Here is a 21,065-nt window from a genome sequence, read left to right on the forward strand (position 1 = left end):
CAGACACATGCAACTCACACAATTTTTCACATAGTGGCAAGGCTAATATTAGAGAACCAATCGGTAGGACCATTTCGTCTACTAGTGACCATCACAGGATTCAGGTCAACCCCAAGCAAAACAGTGCCAGTGGCAATGCTCAAAATCCCATCAAGGGATGGATGCTGGAACTGGCCACTCCTAGAACAAACACTGAACGTCATAACTTTTTAATTCAGTTCAAGACAGGCTAATGATGAATCAATGAAAGGTGAATATAATGCACTGGAGTTGAGCATTCAACAGTCTGACATGGGGAAAACTCTGCTCAGCAGCAAACTTTAGGATGAGACCAGGCAGGGCGAGCCCACCATCTCCCACTGCCTGTGTTGATGTGCAAAATGCCACCCCCCCTTTTCCTGGTGATGTACCACCCTCTCCTCCACACTTCCCCTTCTATTCTGTTCTTCCTCTCCCTTTTCCAGTCCAGCGAGTGGGGGGGGGGGAGAAGGAGCAGTGGGTGGGTGGGTGGGTGGAGGTAGGTGCCCCTGGCCATTATGCTGCCTGAGGTAACTGTTTCAGTTGGCCTCATAGATGGGCCAGCCTTGGACGGAGGGGGGGGGTGTTAAGAGTGTTCCAATTATCTCAAAAATGATACTAAGACTGAAATCCTAAGGAACAACTATTTTGCTGCCCTTCAGTTCTCCACTTGGAGGCTAGTTTCAAATATTAAAAGTCTTACCATTTGTACAGCACTTTCAAAGTCCATTAAGTGCCTTGCTTGTACTATCTTGGTGAAGTCCATACAACAACCATATAAGGATAGGAAGCATTGCTTCCAACTTTTAGCCACCATGCTACTCCAGCTACCCATCACACAGGACAAATTACATATAGGCATACATCCTATCCATCGCTGGTTTGCTGGGCAGCTGAACATGTGAGCTGACGCTACCGCAAAAATGCCGCCTGCCACTTTCATGAAACTTTCCCTCTCTGGTGCTGTAAGTTTACAAGTATGTAACAAGCAAGTCATGCAACACTGCAGTCCTCAAGCAATGGATACATGCATGCAAGTCAGTCACCAAACAACTGGCAGCTGAACATGGAACTAGACTGCATGGAAAAACATGCACGTTTGAGGAGATACGAAAGCATGGTCCACAAGTTGCCAGTGATGGTCTGGTCTGCATGTGAAAACCATTACTTAATATTCAGGGATTTGATGCATAGGATGTGGACATAGATCAGAAACCTGTGGTCAAATGAGGGGAAAATCTTGCAATACTTTCGTATGCTGCTGCAGCTGCAACAACCATTTCACACATGCATATCATCACCTGGTAGTCCAGCCATCAAGTGACAAATGCACTTCCAAGAGCATAAGAAGATCCCTGCTGAACTAGACCAATGATCCATCTAGTTCAGCATTCTCTTTCCACAGTGACCAATCAGGGCAGCTCCAAAAAAAGAACATAAAGGCAAACAGTCCTTCCTTTTGAATCCTGGCTTAGTCACCATTCACACCAATAACCTGTCATTGACCCCCTCCTCAATCAAAGCGGTGTTTGGGGATCACAGAAGGTTTACCGGCAGTGTTCCAACATTCTCCACCAAACTCAACAGACCTTTCCTGAAACTGCTTGCTAGGTTTAAGACAATGGAGTTCTATTACAGGATGGGGGCAGGGAGTGGGGGGAGATGCGGTGGTGCAGCAGAGGAAGCAGCGGAGAGAGGAGAAGACTGCAGGACTCCCTCCTCAGAATGGTGCAGTGTTTAAAAAAAAGCCACCAGAACACTGCAGGTTAATGGCAGGGGAATTCAGAGGACAGAAAAGAGAAAGTAAAGGAGAAGGGGGGAATCAGGATGAACAAGACAAGCAGTGATGTGTTCATCACAGTCCCCCATCCCACAATACATGTACTCCATTTCTGAATGGAGAAAGGTGCTGTGGCTGAAAATGACCTTTCTGTCTGGCCTGGAGAGAAGGATTTCACTTAAACCCAGTCTATAAATTCTGGTTGCAGTTACTCCATGCCCAATAACAACCCATAACATTTGTAGAGCCTTTTTTTGGAGTGTGCCAAGCACTTCCTGTGATTTATTTTGATGCAATATTTACAACAACCCCAAAAGGCAGGCAGTTGTATCCCCATATTACAGATGGAAAGACTGAGGCCAAGAGGGAGTGGCGACTAAAACTACTAGCAGGTAGGCAAGATTTGAACCAGAGAAGTCTGCATTTCAACTTTCTAGCTCAGTCTCTCTCTCTCTCTCTGAAGAAAACACCAGGGTGACCACATTACTTGTTTCATCAAGCATAAGTCATTGACCTTTGTGTGCTTGGTTCCCCCCCCCCCCCCAAATAACAGGTGCTCTCTGAATCCAATCCAGATTGGAACCAGAGTGTGGGAAGAAAGGCTTAAGCCCTTTTCCCCTTGATTCAGATGGTGCCCCGCATACAGTTAATACTGAGGACACAAAAGAGGCAATTGTGTGCGTGTTGTAGCATAGTTTATTCCTGCACAGGAGCAGCTAGATCAAAAGATCTGGGTTCAAATCCCCATGCAGCTATAAAGCTAACTCGGCCAGTCGCCATGTCTCTACTTAACCTACCCTATTTCACAAAGAGTGCCGTGAGGTTAGAGATGGGGGGACAACAGCAACCACATAATGCCATTTTGAACTCTTTGGAGAAAGGGTGGGATAAAAATATAATGAGTGAGCAAAAGGCATCCAGGTATTCTATTATTATTATTATTATTAATATCACTTCACACATTCTAACAAATCACGCAGTTTTGTTAGCCCAGGCAGTTCCCATGATGCTTTGGGGAAAAGGGCCATGCAATATGTGTGTGTTGCACAAATGTATCTTTTAAGCAGACCCTCCAACAGCTGCTTGCTTGAGGCAATTCGGCATCAACTCCAGGTGCCTGGGAAGCTTTTATAAAATCTAGTTCAGGTTTTCTTGTAAGCCAGCCATTTTACTAGCCCCATGCAAGGGCTAGTAAAACATTTGTGGGCTAATAACTCTGATTAGGTAAGGCTGCTTTCTGAAATCAAATAGAATGAGCAGATCCCGCTTGGGGGGGGAGGGAAGGAAGGAACGTTGCTCCTCCGAGATTTCTCCGCATTTAATTCTTGTGGACTTGGACTGTATGCACATCCCTGCCTCCACTGGTGTGGTCACACCGCCCACGTGGTCACTGGCTGGTGATGCCATTCTCCAGGCATCCTGGCGGAGGCTGACCCTGTTGCAAAGTTGGTGGGGGAAGCCAGCTATCTATAGCCAGTGAGCTCAGTGACACGCTTTTCCCTTTTTCACAATTAGAGCTCCAGTCCTGGTAAAGAGATTAGTCCTTCTCAGGCTGCCAAGTAGAGATTTTTTTTTTTAAATTATTCCTTTCAGCTGGCATGCTCTTATTCTTCTCACCTTGCCATCAGGTGTTCACTCCTGCCCCAGCTTCCCCTACTTCATTGGGACAACTTGGAGAAAGCTAGCTTTCCCTTCTCTCCCCCAAACATAAAACAGGTCTTCTGGGACCAGAGCATAAAACCATCCAGCCAAGCATCCTTCCTCCAACTGTGGCCAGCAGATGCCTCCATAAAACCCCATGAGCAGGGCACCAGTGGCCAGCCAAATGCTTCCAGGATGCCCACAAACAACAACAGCCCAGAGACAGTCTTCCCTCCATTTTGCTGCGTCGCAACTGGTATGCTATTATTAAGAATAGATCTGCACCATGAAGAGGTAATGAGAGGTAGACTGCCTTTGAATATGGTGGGTCCACTCAACTATCCTGCTTAATGGCTAATAGAAACTCCTCCTCCTCCTCCAATTGCAAAAAACACATGCAAGACTAGAAGGCATTGACTTGGTGGATCAGGTGTGTGCAATCAGCACTCAGAAGCTACAGCCTCTCTCACTTTGCCCTAGTACCTGGTATTAGGTTGACCAATACTGAATGTTTGTTGGCATCCTTCAGTCTCGGAAGACTATGCTCTGAATGGTGGTTCTGGAACAGAGTGTCCTCTCCAGTGCGCGAAGCCTGGGTAAAGTAGGTATGGAGGATAGGCTGTTACCCATGCAGCAAATCCCCCCTCTCCACGTCGCTGAAATGGTCCAATGGAAAGGCAGAGGCCAATACGGTTGGTTGCATCGGCGTCGCAGGAGTTGCCAGAACGTGACTGTGTTCAGCCATGAACTGCCTCAGGGACTCCGGCTCCGGATTTTGCCTCGAGGTTGACTCCTGAAGCCTTTTCCATAACTGGATGTAGCCACAAGGCAGTGGAGGTTTGGGATCAGAGTTTTCCTTCTCTCAGATAAGCTGCCTTCCCAGGCTGACGAATCCCATCTACCTGGTGGCTGTTTAGTCGCCTCTTACGACAAGTACAGCCAAACTGAGGGCCTATTCTTATCCCCAGCCCCCAGGGGGCTGAATAAGCATAGACTTTTTATCTATGGTGGGGCATTTATCTATGGGGGGGGGGAGCTGCGATGAATTTCACACTGGAGATGAACCAGAAAGACCTGAATTCAAATCCTTCACTCAGCCAGGAAGCTCACTGAGTAATCTTGCACATGCATGTGCATGTGTATATGCAAGAGGGGCCATTTTCTTTTGTCCTCATGCGTTCCTTTAGCCAATATTGTGCTCCTTCCTTAGCATAAGGTTAAGATGGAGAGAAGTCCACACCACCATGGAATTCAAGACATGCACAACACACTCCGAAATGTAGAAGAACCAAACTGTTTGTGCCTTCACCAATTGTGTTCAGAAGACAAAAGATGGGGAAAATAAAGAGGTGAAAGAGGGCAATTCAATATTAATGCACTTTTGGAGCATCGGACACTTCTCCAGTGAATCTACTGATGGCACAAAACCACCCAAGCAAGTGTAGATTCTTCACACCCTCCTCTTCACAGGTATTGCCATATCAGGTTGCTGTGAAGTAAGGCTGCCAACCAGTAAAACCACTGGCCCAGAATTACAAAAAAGAAAAAGAAAAAAGAAAAATGAAACCCATCTTCCAGAGTTTCAAATTTTATCAGAGGTACAAGGTTTCTTTTGGGCCCTTTCCCTTCTTCACTGGATCATAAATTCATACGATCATTGCATCATAATTCGTAAGAATTACCAAATATTAAACTATGGAGGTTTACGCAAAATGTGAATGTTAGTCTTCACACAATACAGTATTATGCAAACATTATCTGAGATCCCAGGAAATTTCCAGTTCTCCTTTGGCTACTGTGCCCCTTTTTTGATCCCAGGCCTAGGTACAATGTATCCCCCTGTCTCTGCAATCATAGGCCCTGCCTTCTTCTTGGAACATGGAGTTCACTTACGGAACTCCCTGGCATAAGTTGCAGCCACAGGTGGTTTAAAAAGTGGGCAAGGGAAATTCACAGCAGAGGAGAGATCTATCAACAGCTAACTGTTGATTTAACCCCTGCTAATTGGGTAAGAGGCACTTTTTCAAGTGGGTGCTTCTTTTTTCAGCAGGGGGAGAGTAACTGGCCCACCTCACCCCAGCACTGTCTGTTCTAGTGGCTGTCTGCTGGTATTCCCTGGCATCTTTTTAGATTGTGAGCCCTTTTGGGGCAGGAAGCCATTTAGTTATTTGATTTTTCTCTGTAAACCGCTTTGTGAACTTTTAGTTGAAAAGCGGTATATTAATAATAATAATAATAATAATAATAATAATAATAATAATAATAATAATAGTAATGACTGGGCACAACCATGTTCAGTAGAAACCTACCTCTGAATTCTAGATGCAGAGGACATTTAGCTATTGCCCTTGTAAACCAAAGGCTGGCTGATACTGGAAGCAGGAGCCTAGGGTGGGAGAGCAGCAACAAAGCAGGACTATTGTCTTTGCACCCTGACTGGGCTTCCCAGGAGAAAGGATGTAGCTCATATGCTCCTCATGCAGAAGGACCTGGATTTAAACCCTGGCAGCATCTCCAGGTAGGACAGAGAAAACATTCCTGTATGAAACACTGAAGAGCTGCTGCCAGTCAATGTTGACCATACTGGCCTATATGCCCAATAGTCTGACTCAGTATACAGCAGCTTTCTACTATTCCTCCGGACAGGCAACCATTGGACCACTGTGAAAAACACGTTGCTGGATTTGATGGACCCTTGGCTTGATCTGGCAGGGCTTTATTATGGCAATAAACTTTTGGGAGACCAGATTTTCTCTTTAGCAAGCATGAAGAGAAATGTATACACACACGCAGCAAAGTTGCATGATTTTGGCAGAAAAAATTAGCACAGCAAGCAGATAAGAGGTTTTCAGCAACATATACATAGTGAATGGGGAGCTCAAACACCAGTCCTTAGTAGTAAAGTCTGTGTTTTACAAGTTGCACTCAAGGAGCCCTACTTTTTTCATCCGTGACATGTTGGAGAATATGCATATGTGGCCTAAGAGAATGAAACACAGTTTGTTTGTTTGTTTGTTTCTTAAGAGAGATATTTTTCCTGCTTCTCTGGAGGAGATTTGTCACCACCAAATAGATAATTACAAGCCCAATGTACCACTAAGCAACATAGTAGGGTTTTTTCTTTGCTATACACAGACCCTTAACGCCTTCCCAAAGCAGCTGCTTAATCTCTCTAGTCTTCAGTCCATAAATCAAAATTCTGTAATATTAATAGTAATCATTGATGCAAATTATAATCAGATTAAGTGACAATACTTACCTTAAACTGTTTAAACTTTTGGCTAGCTTGGCTAGCACATTCCCAGTATGCAGAAAGTTTTTCCTCTAAAGATCAGTCTAAGAGGCATTCTCTCCATCAACAGGTTTATAAGTAGGTACATTAAAAATAATTAACTTCTCAAAAAGAAAGGTGTTGCTTGCTAAATCAGGTATGACTTTTTGATTAAGTAAAAAAAATCAACATTGATCATTTTTCTTTTATCAAATGGCATAACCTACTATACAGGTGTTGGCGTGGCAGGTCGGAATAAGCCTTCCAGGGTATAAGACAATCAATCAATCAAAAACCAGGAAGCAAAATCAGATTAAATTCAGGACAACCTATGCAAAAAGAAGAAGAAATTGTCCTAATTTACATCACTAATGTGTTTTCAAGGAGTGAAAGGGGAAGAACCTTACCTGCAATATCACCTCTGGTAGCTGGTGGCTGCACTTTTTCTCCCAGAAAGCCCCTGGGAACCAATGCTATGTCATCATGTAATGTCAATCCCAGGAGATTTCAAGGGGAAAAAATGGCAGATTTTAGCTACCTGCCACTGACTGCCATTAAATTGGTAGCAGTATAGAAAGGACATTCTCTCCATTCATCCCCCCCCCCCCACCAGAATTCAAAGCTAAAGTTCTAGTACCAGGTAGAGGCAGAGATCCTTATATGCATAGGGTGGTTAAATGAGAAAGCCTTAGATCTCTCTCAGTCTCTGTGCCAGAGTAATGGCCTCCCTCATTCCTTTCCTTTTGCCATCCTAATTTGGTTCAGGGAATATCACATGCTAAAAACAATGTATCAGACTTGGCTGAGACATGTGGGGCAGTCGGGATGGGGAGAAGTGAGAGAGAACAAAAAGCAACATGTTTTTTGACTTTCCTGTCTGGTGCTGCTCATTGTTTAGATAAAACACTGGGCCCTTTCTTTAAAAAGTAACCTTGCTCGTTCTCTTCCACTCTCTCTGAAACTCAAATACATTCCTTCCGGCTTCCATCTGCAAACAGTTGCCTTGCCCACTTTTACATCCACCAAGGTTCCTCCCTGCCCAACTCAACCTTAAATACCCCCATCATTGAGAAAATCAGAGCAGATATTTCGCATATTTGCTTTCATTTCCCTTGTGAAATGTGCACTGGAAGCTCAAAGTGGGTTTTTTTCTCCCCCACCTTGTATTATCCACTTTATGTCTGTCTGGGAATGTGAACATTTCTTGGAAGCAGTGACGTGCAGTCAGGGTTGGCAGGGTAGGCAGAGCCTCACCTGACCCAGCAAGGAAAAATTTAAAAAGGATCAAACAAGTTTTTTTTTAAAAAGTACCTTTTGCCTTTCCCAAGCTGCTTCTGTCTGCTGCAGCACGCAGTCTGTTTAAGCCATTTCTGCCTAACGTTGCATATACGCAACAGGGATAAAAAGTGTACACCTGTGGGCTGGTCAGAAATTGGTTAAAGCAGCACACACACAAACAAACATGGAGCGGGGGGAGAGCTGCCAATCAGCTCAATCCCTATGGTGGCTTGGACAGGGATGCCTGTGCAACCAAGAAGAGCTACCTGTGTTTGCTCAATAAGAAAAAAGACAATGCTTGTGTCATCAGTCTCTGGGGAGGCAGCAGGAAGACTTGCCTCCAGCAGGTTAGGCTGGAATCATGAGTGTCTTTCAATTGAAAAAAAAAAGCAGCAGGGCGCCTGACTAGCCAATCAAAAAATGGCAGGCTTCCTGCATCAGTAAGGTCTGGGGAGGCAGCTGGAAGAGTTGCTTCTCTGCTGTTTTGTTTTTGTTTTTTACCCAACCCAGTGAAAAAGGCAGGGAGACTGTGCAATGGACTGGTTCTCCAAAGCACCAGGATTGGCCATTTTCTAGTGGCTTCAGGAGGCCTGTGCTGAGCTCCCCCCAGCTCTGAGTGAGGGAAGAAGAGGCGAGTTTGTTTTTTTTAAATTTATTGGTAGGGAAGGGGAAGAGAGAGTGTGTGTTCCAGAGACTGAGCTTAGGGGAGGGGAGGATTGTGAATGTGTGTTGCCTCCCCTGGCCTGGATCTCACTGCAAGTCACAACTTGGAAGGTGTGAAAGCAGAGCTACTGAGTAGCTCAGGTGTAGGAAAGCTATCCAGGGTCCAAAAAGGGGGGGGGGTCTAAGGGGACATTGTACCTGAGCCCAGGTCAAAAGGGGGTCCCAGGAGCCAAAGGAGAGGAGCTGGAAATTCCCTGTGATCTCAGAAAATTTTTTGTGAAGACTAGCATTCACATTATGTGTAAGCCTACTTATTTTATATGTGCAATTCATAGAACTCATGATCCAATGGTGAGGGGAAGGGGCCCTTTGATACTTTCTACCCCTTGATAAAATCCTTCTCAGAGGCCCAAGTTTATTCCATCATAAAGAAACCAAGGTCTAGCAAGCTCAATTTTGTTTAACAGCTTATGCCTGCCATTATTCTGTTCAGAAAAAGAATGTCTAATATTCAGATAACATCATTGAGAAATCAATCTGAAGGCTTGGCTGCAGCAGCCTGCAAGAGCTTAGATGTGCAAGAGCCAGCAGCCAGGATGGCGACCGCACTAGGAAGGGAAACACCTAGAGAAATTGAGGGTCTATGAGATTGTCTCATGGAAGAATACTTGCAAAAATCATATTGAAAAATGGATTTAAGTTCAGCCTGCCTATGTAAACCGCCTTGACTCTATTAAGAATGGTGGTACATAAATATTGTAATAAATAAATAATTATATAAAGAATGTCTCATGATTAGTTTGGTGGCAAAGAAGGCTGAGATTTTACAAGGTCTACTCGTTTCATCTATTTAGCAACTGAGGTTTGGCAACGTTTATTTCTTTAAAAATTTTACACCCTGCCCTCCGTCCCCCAGTTTACCTTTTCAGTGTACTTTTTCATGTATTCCAGGATTAAGCGAATAAAATGTTTTTGGCATTGTCACCTGGTCCTAGGACAAACCTAGGACACAAAGCAGAGCTCAAATGATAGACATTTTAATTTCTTTGTTAATTTGGGAAAGATTTGGGGAACTGGAATGCACTGTTTGCAAAAAAAAAAAAATGTTGAGTTTTCTATGCCCACCTCCTGGTATCATCCAAAAGTTGCTGGATTATGACAGTTACACAAATGCCCCAGTCCTGTGCATATTAAAAGAGAAACTGCCCTAACTGAGAGAGATGCAACTGGAGACTTTCAACCAAAGATCTGAATACCTCTTGGCCATTTTCTCTCTCCTCTATGGTCTCCTATCTTCTTTGACTCCTTCCTTAGTCTTTTGGGTTGCCTCTTTCCCTAAGTTTGCCTGCCTTGACAGCTCAGCCCCCTTTAGGATCTCAGCCAATGGCAGCTCAGAAACTCCTTTACCTGCCCTGCCTTCTCTGACATAATTGCATGCTCATCCAAAGCAAGCTTCAGTCAGTCATATAAGAGAAGGCACTCCCCTCAGGTATCCAGTATAACCAGGTAGTATACCCTTTTTTATTCTTAAAAATTAATAATATAAAACCAAGGAATTCCTGAAATACTGATAATATGTGTCTTCAGTGACTCACACCAGGAACTAGTCTGAATTCTGGGCCAACTCAAGCTTCCAAACTGTCTTCAAGGGCAGACCCATATATGGTGCATTACAGTACTCTAGTCAAGAGGGGACCAGGGCATTCAGAAACAGCAGCAAGGTCTGTTTTCCCAACAGCAGTTGGTATATCTGCTGAAGTTGATGAAGTTGCTGAAGTTGATGAAACATGCTACAGGCCACAGCCACCGTTAGGAATAATAAGAAAAGCAATTTGGAATGCAACAACATATAAGTATCATGACAAGGTAGAACAGTAACTCCTAAACTGCATGCTGTAGTGTGATGTAGGAATTAGAGCATTGCACCTGGAGACCTGGGTTCAAATCCCTGCTCAGCCATGCAGCTCACAAGATGATCTCAGGATAGTCAGTCACTCTCTCAGCCAAACTTACCTCAAGGGGAAGACAAAATTATGGGGGAGGTACCACATACGCTGAGTTACTTGGAAGGCAGGGCAAGATAAAAATGAGAGCCACTGATAAAAATTATGAATGAATGAATATAAATAAACATGCACACAAATACTCTTAAACTAATAGTATTAGTTGTACCAGATGAGTCACTGCACTACCTTTATCACCATCATCTAGTAACTCTGTGCATCATCCAGTGCACAAAATCAGCTAGCCTCCTAGGAGCTTGACCATTGCCACTCTGCATGAGTTACTGATCTTTCAGTATCCCTCAGTGATTTGGCTCAGGCCTGGTGACTTTTAATTAGTTAATAAACCATCTGTTTACTAGGGGTAAACAGTGAAGTGGTCAATTTTGAAGATAACCCCAAACTATTCAGGGTAGTAAAAAACCAAAGCAGATTGTGAAGAGCTCCAGAAGGCCCTCTCCAAACTGAGAGAATAAGCAACTGAATTTAAAATATTGTTCAATGTCAATAAGTGTACAGTGATTCTCATGGGGGTAAAAAAGCCCCAGCCTCACATAGACACAGTCAGGACATTGGCTGTTGGTGATAAACCAGGAAAGATATGTTGGGTTCAGGATGGATAACTCAGTGAAAATGCAGCAGTGGTGAATAAGACACATTCTGTGTGCTAGGGGTCATGAGGAAAGCAATAAAAAATAAGACTGCTAACACTGCAGTGCCCCTATACAAATCTATAGTGCAACCACATTTGGAAAACCAGATACAGTTCGGCTTGCTCCACCTTAAGAAGAATATTGTGGATCTGAAGAAGGTGTAAAAGGGGGGGTCATCCAAAATTATCGGGGCTGGTACAATTTCTTTACAAGGAAAGAGGACAATGTTGGGGCTTTTTAGCTGGGGAGTAAAAGGAGATTAATTTGGGGGGGATGACTGAGGCTTATCAAATTATGCACATTGTGGAAAGAGTGGTTAGAAAAGCATTCTTCTCCTGCTCTCACAAAAATAGAGCCAGGAGTCATCCCATGAAAGTGATTGGCAGAAGCTTCAGAACAGACCAAAGGAAGTACTTCATTACACAGAATTGGTTTGTGGAACTCATTGCCACAAGATGGCCTCTAGTTTGGAAAGACAACTGGACAAAGTCATGCAGGTCAGGTCTAACAATGGCTAACAGCAGTGCCGGATTTAGACTTCGTGAGGCCCTAAGCTAGATAAAACTTGAAGGTCCCTTGTTAAAAAATTACATCAAAATTTGCTGTGCAAGCCATTTAACAAAGGTCTACATTAAATTGGAACACCCCCCCCCCAAAAAAAAAAAAATAAATGTGAAATTTTGTTTTAGGTCACTACGGATTGTGAGTCCTAAGCTGTAGCTTGTTTAGCTTATGCCTAAATCTGGCACTGGCTAATAGTCATGACATAATATGTGCTGCCTCCAGGTTCAGTGGCATTATGCCTCTGAATCCCTGTCTCAGGGGACCAACAGTGGGAGAAAAGCATGCTTTTCTCTTCCGCTCAGGGGTTTCCAAAAGGCAGCTGGTGAGCCGTTGTGAAAAACACAGTGCTGAACTAGATGGGCCTTTGGCCTGATCCAGCAGGGCTTTTCTTATGAAGGCACACCCAGAACACAAACGCCTTGTAGAAAAACACAGGGGGGCAGCCTCTTTAGAGGATTCACTCACACGCTGGAAATGACAAGGTCATGCACCTTCCAGTTTTAGTTTCCAGATATCCAAAAATTTAAAGTGCTTCAGTTATCAAAAGGTCAGGAAATCCGGGAAGAAGAAGAAATGAATCCAATTTTCTAACAGCAAAATTCAGACGAGGAGGAGATGATGGAGACAGTAATGCTGAGCCCAGATGGGAGGGAGGGGAGTCCCCGAGTGGCGAGAGACAGCTGGAGAGGGAGAGGGAGCGCACTCTCGACTCCGCCGTCAAAGACCTGGATGCTAATCAAGCGGGTCACTCTGAAGTCCTGGCTAAGAGTGGCGCAAACTTTGCCAGGGCTATTTCAGGCCTGCTGGATTGTGCTGGGGGACTCCTGAAACTGCAGTGGCATCGGCAGCCACAGACGTGGCTGCCTTGCCAGGAAAAGGGATGTTCCCAGATCAGGGCTGGGCAGAGTTTACTCACAACTCCTCACCAAAACTCTCTCTGCCAGTGTTTCCTCTCTAAACAGAGTGTTAGAGCCCAGAGCAACAACATGCCTTGTGATCTAGAAGCTTGTGTGATTTGGCAGCTTACGCCCAGCACTTTGCACATGCTCCTAGTGGTTGGCAACCTTCAGTCTCGAAAGACTATGGTATAAGCCTACAGCACCTGGTATTCCCAAGCGGTCTCCCATCCAAGTACTAACCAGGCCTGACCCTGCTTAGCTTCCAAGATCAGACAAGATTGGGCATGTGCACAACTGAGACAACAGGGGAGGATAAGATCCCCAAGCAAAGTTTGTTCTTTTTCACGTGCTTTCCCATTTCATACACAAAGAAATAAAAGGAGAGCGGATGACGACAGCAGAATGGAGCAACTGAAAAACAGCCCCCTCTTGAACACAATAATGCAATTCCCAGCAGGCCTGCAGAATCAACCAAGCCAAACTCAGCCCACTAACGATGTAATAATCCAGTGGCTGACCACCATGTTTCCCGTGCAGGCTGCAAAACACACCAAGCACTGCCCCACTGCCAGTGCAATGTTGCGGGGGGCCCAAATTCTGCAGTTTATCTGGATCATGCCAATTGTGCATGGGTTCTGGATGCACAGCTTAATTTCTAGTTTAAAAAAATAAATTCCAGAGTTTAAAATCTGCCTTGAAAAGCTACCCTCTGGTATGTAACCTTTCCTCATAATTCCCATGTCATTACTCAGTAGTAAGGGAAATGTACTCTCTGCACCTGTTCAGGAACACTTTGTTATCTTCATTTTTATTATAGCCATAATATTCAGAGCCTGATCCTGAAGGGCTTGCACCGGCCCACCACCAGCATGCACTGTTGCAAATGTGTCGTAAGGCACACCTGTGACACTCAGCACCAGCCAACCACTGGTTGAAGGCCGGCCAGATACCGCCCAGCACACCATGCAAGCACCAGGCAGCAGAACGGCACATCAGGGAAGGGAGGGATGTGTGGTGGGATGGTAGGAGGAAAGACATGGTGGGGGAGGAAGCAGGGCAGGGGGACAGAGATGGCAGCAGGCTCCGACAGCATATCCTATCCCCCCTCCTAACCCGGGAGACCCAACAGAGGTTTCCTCAAATATGAACTGCTCAATAGCAGAGGAGACCCATCAGAACTTCCTGGTCACTACATGGGGTAAGGGACCCCCTACCCTTGGCAGCCACAGCGCTACTTCCTTGCCCCATGGGATGCAGCAGCAGTCATTTCAGCACTGCTGCAGCCCTAGGCACTGGGAAACTCAGGATTTGGCTGTTAAATGGTTAGTTGATTAAAAGGCATTTTGACTGACAAAGTTGTTGCACACAGGAAATCAGATAGCAGTTTTATATAGAATTTTTAAATACAACTACAGTACTCTCAAACACTGGAGATAGCAATCTTAGGAGAGGCATTCCTTCCTGTGTGTGCAGGAGGGAGGAATGCCTCATATTAGAAGACAAATTCTATACCATGTATGAGAGAGAAGGGAGAATGCCTCTTGTAAAAAGAGGCATTACCTCCTATTTGCAGGGAGAAATTTCCTTCAGTGTGAGAAGGGCAAATACTTCATTTTGAAAGAGGCATTCCATCCTATGTGAAAGGGAAAGGGGAATGCCTCTTCAAAGATGATGCATACGCCTACATCTGCCAAAACAAAGGAAATGGGGGGTGGCTCCTCTTCAGAGCTATGGGGTTTTTCTTTATAGGCAAACATAAGAAAATACAAAGCAGATACAAATTGAAGGATGTAAATTTTATGAGGTTCAACAGAACTTCAGATTGCATCTTTAATTAATTGATAGGCTAAAAAGTTTAGTTATGATTCATCAATGGGAATTCCTTGAATTGGGCAATAGTATAATTATTACAAAGAAAAACAACCAACTTTTCCTGTTCTTATTTCATGTACTCCAGGGATTGAGTGATGAAATGAAAACAGACACCGGGCTGAGTCGTGGCATAAGTTAAGCCTTGCCTGGACATCAAGGTTCCTTGGGTCATGACCGAGGAAGAAGCATAAGGCTCAGACGATAGTAAATATACATAGAAGGCTAGATTAGTTCTGTGGAGGATAAAAAGCCGGAATATTGCTGCAAGTGCCACTAATTATGGTTGGCACTGACAATTCAAAAATTCAAAGCAAATTTCAGGATTTCTCACAATGTGAAATCTCTGAAAATGTTCAAGGAAAGCCAAAAACATATCCAAACTTTTAAGCATCGGGACCCACCTTAAAAAACGTTTTGCTTTACCAACTGCTCAAGCCTCTGTGGCTATAAAGGTGATTGGGCAGCAGTGCTCCCCACAGCAAGTAGGTTGCTTAACCCTTGAGGCACATAGTCTAATCTGCCTTGTTAGTTTCACGACTAGGCTACAACAAGGTTATTGTCAACCTACGAATCATTGTATCATGACCCACTGGTGGGCCACAGACCCACACTTTGGGAACTGCTGTACTAGATATTTATTGGTGGTGGTGGTGGGTGTTGCACTAACTCCTAGATGGCTAACATAGCATAGTGGCTAGAGAGTGTCAGCCAGAAAGAGCTGGGTTCAAATTCCTGCTCAGACACTGAGAATTTACTGGGCATATTTAGGCTACTCTCTCTGTCTCTCTCTCTCCACCAACCTCAGAGCTTCATGAAGGGATAAAAGGAAGGGGGAAAAACTATGGATTTCTTTCTTTATGGCAAGGATTTTCAACCAGCATGCTGCAATTGGTCCATAGGTGTAATGCAGGAGTTTGGGGGAGGATCATTTATTACTAGGGCCTACTGGCAGCATAGTATGACTTGTCAATTGTCAAAAAACGGATGGTGTGCCTTGACAATTTTAGCACCTTGTCAATGTGCCGTGTGCCGTGAGATGGAAAAGGTTGAAAATCGCTGCTTATGCATTTAAAAGAATTCTAAGCTGCCTTTCCTAGTACTATTGGAGTGATGGAGAAAAGCAAAAACAATAAGATCATTTAAAACGCTTGTACACACACAGAGCAACAAAATTCAGATAAAAACATTTGGTAGAGTATACCGACAATATTAAGATCAGCTCACATCCCCTGCTGGACTGACCAGACAAACAAAAACATCTTCACCAGGCACCAAAATGCAGTCTGAGGATAGAAATCAAATCAATCCATAAATGACATCATTGGCGGACCTAAAATCAACTCAGGTTTCAAACAGATTCTTAGAAACATTGAGTAGGATAAGGAGCATGACAAACAACTGTTGAAGGGAATTCATCATTTGGTAGGCAGCGTTGCTCAATGGGTAGAGTGTGTGGACATGTTTTTCAGCCTCACCCTTTTCACTGACTCGTTATATCACCTCAGGAGAGTTCCTTTCTCTTGGTCTCAGTTGCCAAGCCTAAGAAATGGGAACAGTATAGACCTCTCTTATGTTGAATCAGATTATTGTTTCATCATGCCAGTATCACCTTTTTTTTTTTTTTACTGGCCACAGCTCTGTAGGACCTAGGCACAGAGAGAACAAGGATTCTTTGCTACCTGGGATTCTATTAACAAAAAAAACAATCACCACAGATTGTATCTAGGACCTTCGGCATGTAAAATAGATGCTGTACCAATGAACTATGACACGGGTGCCCAAAGCCTGGCCCTGGGGCCACTTGTGGCCCTTGAGGACTCCCAATGAAGCCCTCAGGGAACCCCTAGTCTCCAAAGAGCCTCTGGCCCTCTGGAGACTTGCTGAAACCCACTCTGGCCCAACGCAGCTTTTCCTGAAAACTTTTCCTGTTTTCCCAAAGCCCGTCGCCTTCAGTGTGAGGGCGACTGTTTGACCTCTCGCGTGAGCTGTGGGATGAGGGCTCCCTCCACTGCTTGCTGTTTCACATCTGTGATGCAGTAGCAGCAGCAAAGGAAAGGCCAGCCTTGCTTTGTGCAAGGCCTTTTATGGGCCTTGAGATATTGCAAGACCTTCATTCACTCATAGAAGTTCATCTTTAATATATTCATTTCTGTAAACTTATGTATATTTATTCAAATTTTAACTGTAAATTAATTCTTTTTTCCCCTGGCCCCTGACACAGAGTCAGAGAGATGAAGTGGCCCTCCTCCCAAAAACTTTGGACACCACTGAACTATGACATGTCTCATAAAGATTACCATTTTAGGAGAATAGTGCTGAAATGAATCAGATGGTGAAAGTCTTAAACCAGTTTTTTCCTTGAATTTTGCTTGAAATTTTTGGGTGTGTAGCAAAATTCATAGCTCAGTAACAGAGCACCTGCATTGCCTATGTACATACATACACAGACACATTTTTTTTTTTAATTCCCTTATTTCCAGTGTTATTCACGGTTCTAACTATGGATATCATTTTGACTTGGGGCTTTTAATGGGATGGGAAACTAAAAGTAAAAAAAAAAATTATCAACTTTTCCCTCCAAACATCTGATAACTGATGAGAGCTTTTAATTCCAAGAAAGCAGGAGATACACTTACACCTAGACAAAGTTTACTTTTTGAAGATCAGTCTGCAGAGCCCGTTTATGTGCTACCGGTTCTGGGTGTGATTCCCGATTAGAAGGAGCCAAGCTTGGGGTAGTGATTCCAACAGAGATGTGAAAGGCAGCCTGCTCTAAGGGCGCATAATTCTTCCTTCTGTGTACAGATGATGATTGCTGCAATCATACCTGAAGAAGGATTACCTGCACCTTAACAGAAGCCGATCAAAAGGAGGCAAGGTGTGCAAAAGTGACAGGCAGAGTCCTTTGAATGTGGGTCCTTCTCCTGAATGTCTGTAGCAGGCAGGACTGAACAGTCATATCCAATACAGAGATGTGGCAGAGTTTCTTGTGCCCTAATGGAAGCTGGTTGGAAGGAGGCTTTATAGAAGAGCAATTCGCACAGAGATGCAACAGGCTAACTCCTCTGCTAAGTGGCATTTCTAAACCTACAAGAACTTTAAAAAATATATGCAGTATAATACATTTCTTCCTTGACTTGCACAGCAATTATTTCAAAGATTTCAGATTGTTCGGCCTACGAATATGCAGTAATAATTTTGACAAGCACTGCCCAGAGGCAAACGGCTTTCTCTCCAGAACAAAATTGATCAAATTTGAGGCCAAAGATTTTCACTCCACACATTGGATTCAAAGGCCCAAATTTTACCAGCTCTCACACACGAGCAAAATAGCATTTCCACTCCCACTCAGGGCTACTTCTCATTTGCAATTCCTCGGGAATCCACAATTCTTGGCATTTAAAAAAATGCACCAAGACTATGTTTGAATTAAGTTGTGGAAAGTTTCCTATAAATCAGGTAGAACTGCATAAGTTTGCAGAGCTTTGAAATTCGATGGATAGCATGCTGGCAAATGCTTCTGCACTGGGCCAAAGCTTTGCATTTTGATGTCAGTGTCTCATACTTCACTGGTCAAATGTGCCTTCAGATGAGCTCCGTCCCTTTCAAATGCCTCTCCTGTGCTTTAGGGTAACTGAATTCAGAGAGTTCCCTTCAAAAAAAAAATCAGTAGCTCGCAGCCAGCCTCTGCTCTTTGCCCCTTCCCTCTCAATTTTGTGATTATTCAATTAACTATTCTCAGCTCTGTAAGGAACAGGTTATCTCAAATCAAATGCCCCCCAAAATCCACTTCAGGGCCATACTGAAACTCCAAGGGCTCTCCCTTAGTTGGCAGCAAGGAAGGAGTTACACAGGATCCAGGAGAGCCTTGGTGTTCAATAATTAAATAAATATCAAGAATCGATAGAGTGTGAGCGAAAGAACAGCCTGCCACGGTCCAGGGGGCACAACCACAAGAATTCCAGAGTTATGCCACACAGGTCTTAAACAGTCTGCTCTAATATACAGCCCTCCACAGTGCGACCCAGTTCACAAACGCACATTCACACACAGAGAGAGAGAGAGAGAACACAAACGTATGGCTTCAAAAAAAAAGGTCCACAGATCCATGGAGCACATTTCAATGCTAGGCCCGGCCAGAGGAACATTTTGTCCTCTAAAATGGTGCGTCCACAACACACAGAGTGCATTGTAGCCCCCAAACAACCAGCATGCACACACACCCCCAGTAGGCAGGTTTCTCTAGCACAACCGCCATGCAGACTTGTAACAACACAACGTGTCTGTCTTTTGACAAAACACACAAAAGCAGATAGACTTATGCCAGCGCACAGATACACCCCAAACGTAGCCGAGGACTTTGCAGTGATGTGGGATTCAAAGAACAGGCCTCTCACCCCAAAATGTAAGCACAGCCACCACCACTCCAGATTAATCTCCTAACAGAGAGGAGATTTTCGAGAATGTTTCAGCCCAAACTTTCCCAGGCAATGCACAGTTTATGGAAGCTTTCGAGATGCCTCCCATGACTTTCTCCATAAAATATACAGCATGGCGGGTGAATATTTCATGATGTGCGGTGACACAACCATAGCAAAACAGCATGCACACAGCAAATACGGAATTGGACAGAGGGACAGACACACATCTTCCTTCACACCATACTAACAACCTTGCACATGTATCATTGCACATGTTTCCGAATGCAGGAAAAACTGCACGCAAGGGACAGCCATGCATCCTCATGTGGCAGCCAATATACTTCCCGCCTGCCCTGCACAGCCACACGTGTTCTTACACACTCGCCTTTGGCTTTCGCACGCTCGCTTTTCAGGCACATGTGCACAGGCCATGGCTCTCCAGTACATCCTCTTAACACAGGCTGGCAGGCACAGAGCTGTTATCACAAGCACATTGAAGCACATTCCGAGACCACCACCGGGGCACATGCGTTCTCTCCGAGTGGCAAAACACACATTCTTTCACACACTCATAGTGGCTGCAGTCTTCTACACAGTGTCCAATGGGACTTACTTCCCAGTAGACATACAGAGACTTGTCCTGATCCACTCCTTCCTGCTCATCTATAAAATGACACGCACCCCTCCTTCTAATTTATCCAAACTTGGGACATGGAGTCTGCTGCTGCAGAGATTAGTTCTAGTGACCCCCCTTCCCCCCAAACCAATTGCCAGCAGCACCCCACCCACCCAACCAGAGGAGGGGGCTTCTCATTTGCATGCACATCTTCCCAAGTGCAAATATATAGTCCAAGTTCAACATCACTTGTTTCAAAAGTGTCATCAAGGGAAGAAAAGGGCGAGAGGTTCTCCCCCAGGAACAACCCCCCCCCCCGAAAAAAATTGCTATGCAGTTCTCATTATCAGGGCACTTGCTATAGTCAGCCCCCCCCCCTCCCCATCAACTTTGAAAAAGGGAAGGAGGGAAGGAAAAGAGACCAAAAATAACAAGGGGGGAGGGTTTGGAAAGGGGAGGAGAGAGAAGGAGAAACAGAAACTAATTAGCAAAGATTAATTCGATCTGCGGAAAAGAAACTCCGATGCCTTGTGGCAGCTCAGCCCCCAAGTCTGCAGAAAAGCAGAAGCCCCCTATGCCGCCCCCTCACCTGTCTGCAAACTATTTTTTTTCCCGGCGGGGGGAGGAGAGAAAGGGGAAGCGTTCAAAAGCACAGAGATCAGGAGAAGATCTGAAAAGCCAGCTGGAAGAGGAAGGTTTGGAAATGACCATCCTCAGCAATGCATCTCAAGGGGGGGCTGCAGCTGCGCGGGGGGGGGGGGAAGGCTTGATTACCTGGGCGAGGCAGAGAGGTGAAGAATACATTTCCAAGCGGTCGCGGAACAAACACTTGATGGGGGGGGGGGGGGTGAAAAAGCAGATCCAAGCGCAAAAGTTACTGAGTCATTCCGGCTGCTGGAACAGTTTTCTTTCACTCTCTCACTCTCCCTCGCCTCCCTCCCTCTCTCTCTCTCTCTCATCCACTCTCTCTTTCCTGGCGATGGATCGCGCGGGGGAGGGGAAGAGACGGGAGGGAGGGAGGGAGGGAAGAGGAGGGGGTGGGACCAGGGGAAAAAATAGCCCTCCCAAAGAAACGCTGGCATCCAAAGGACCCAACTTTCAAATCAGAGGAAGGCACAGAGTCACATCCAGCTGTCAAAAAAAAAAATCTGGTGAGGTTCAAAGGGGGGTGGAATTGCTCAGATCAACATCTCAGGGAAAGGAAGGAGGGTTGGGGGGATCCCCCCCCCAGCTAAGAATCTAAAAGTGACCAGTTTTTTAAAAATCACACACACGGGGGGGGGGGGGAGAGAGAGAGAGAGAGACCCCCAAAATCACACACACAGAGAGAGATCCAAAATAGGGGAAGCCTCAAGCTGTCAACTACCCCCAATCTCGAAAAAAAGA

The 21,065-nt window shown here is 44.8% G+C and overlaps 1 protein-coding gene across 5 annotated transcripts in view; it reads right to left on the minus strand.

Annotated features, from left to right (window-relative positions):
• NFIC (nuclear factor I C) overlaps nt 1-21,065 on the minus strand; it is a 123,990-nt gene that overhangs the window by 95,999 nt on the left and 6,926 nt on the right. For 4 of the 5 annotated variants that reach the window (XM_066635812.1, XM_066635814.1, XM_066635813.1 and 1 more), the window contains exon 1: nt 20,454-20,606. The exons of the other annotated variant lie outside the window; for it this stretch is intronic. In XM_066635812.1, coding sequence (XP_066491909.1) covers nt 20,454-20,483 — 30 coding nt within the window. In that variant the 5' untranslated portion in view covers nt 20,484-20,606. Of the gene's footprint in view, nt 1-20,453; nt 20,607-21,065 lie in introns of those variants that run through there. 5 annotated transcript variants of the gene reach the window in all.

The sequence above is a fragment of the Tiliqua scincoides genome, chromosome 8 (assembly GCF_035046505.1).
Source record: "Tiliqua scincoides isolate rTilSci1 chromosome 8, rTilSci1.hap2, whole genome shotgun sequence".
In the NCBI taxonomy this organism is placed as follows: Eukaryota; Metazoa; Chordata; class Lepidosauria; order Squamata; family Scincidae; genus Tiliqua; species Tiliqua scincoides.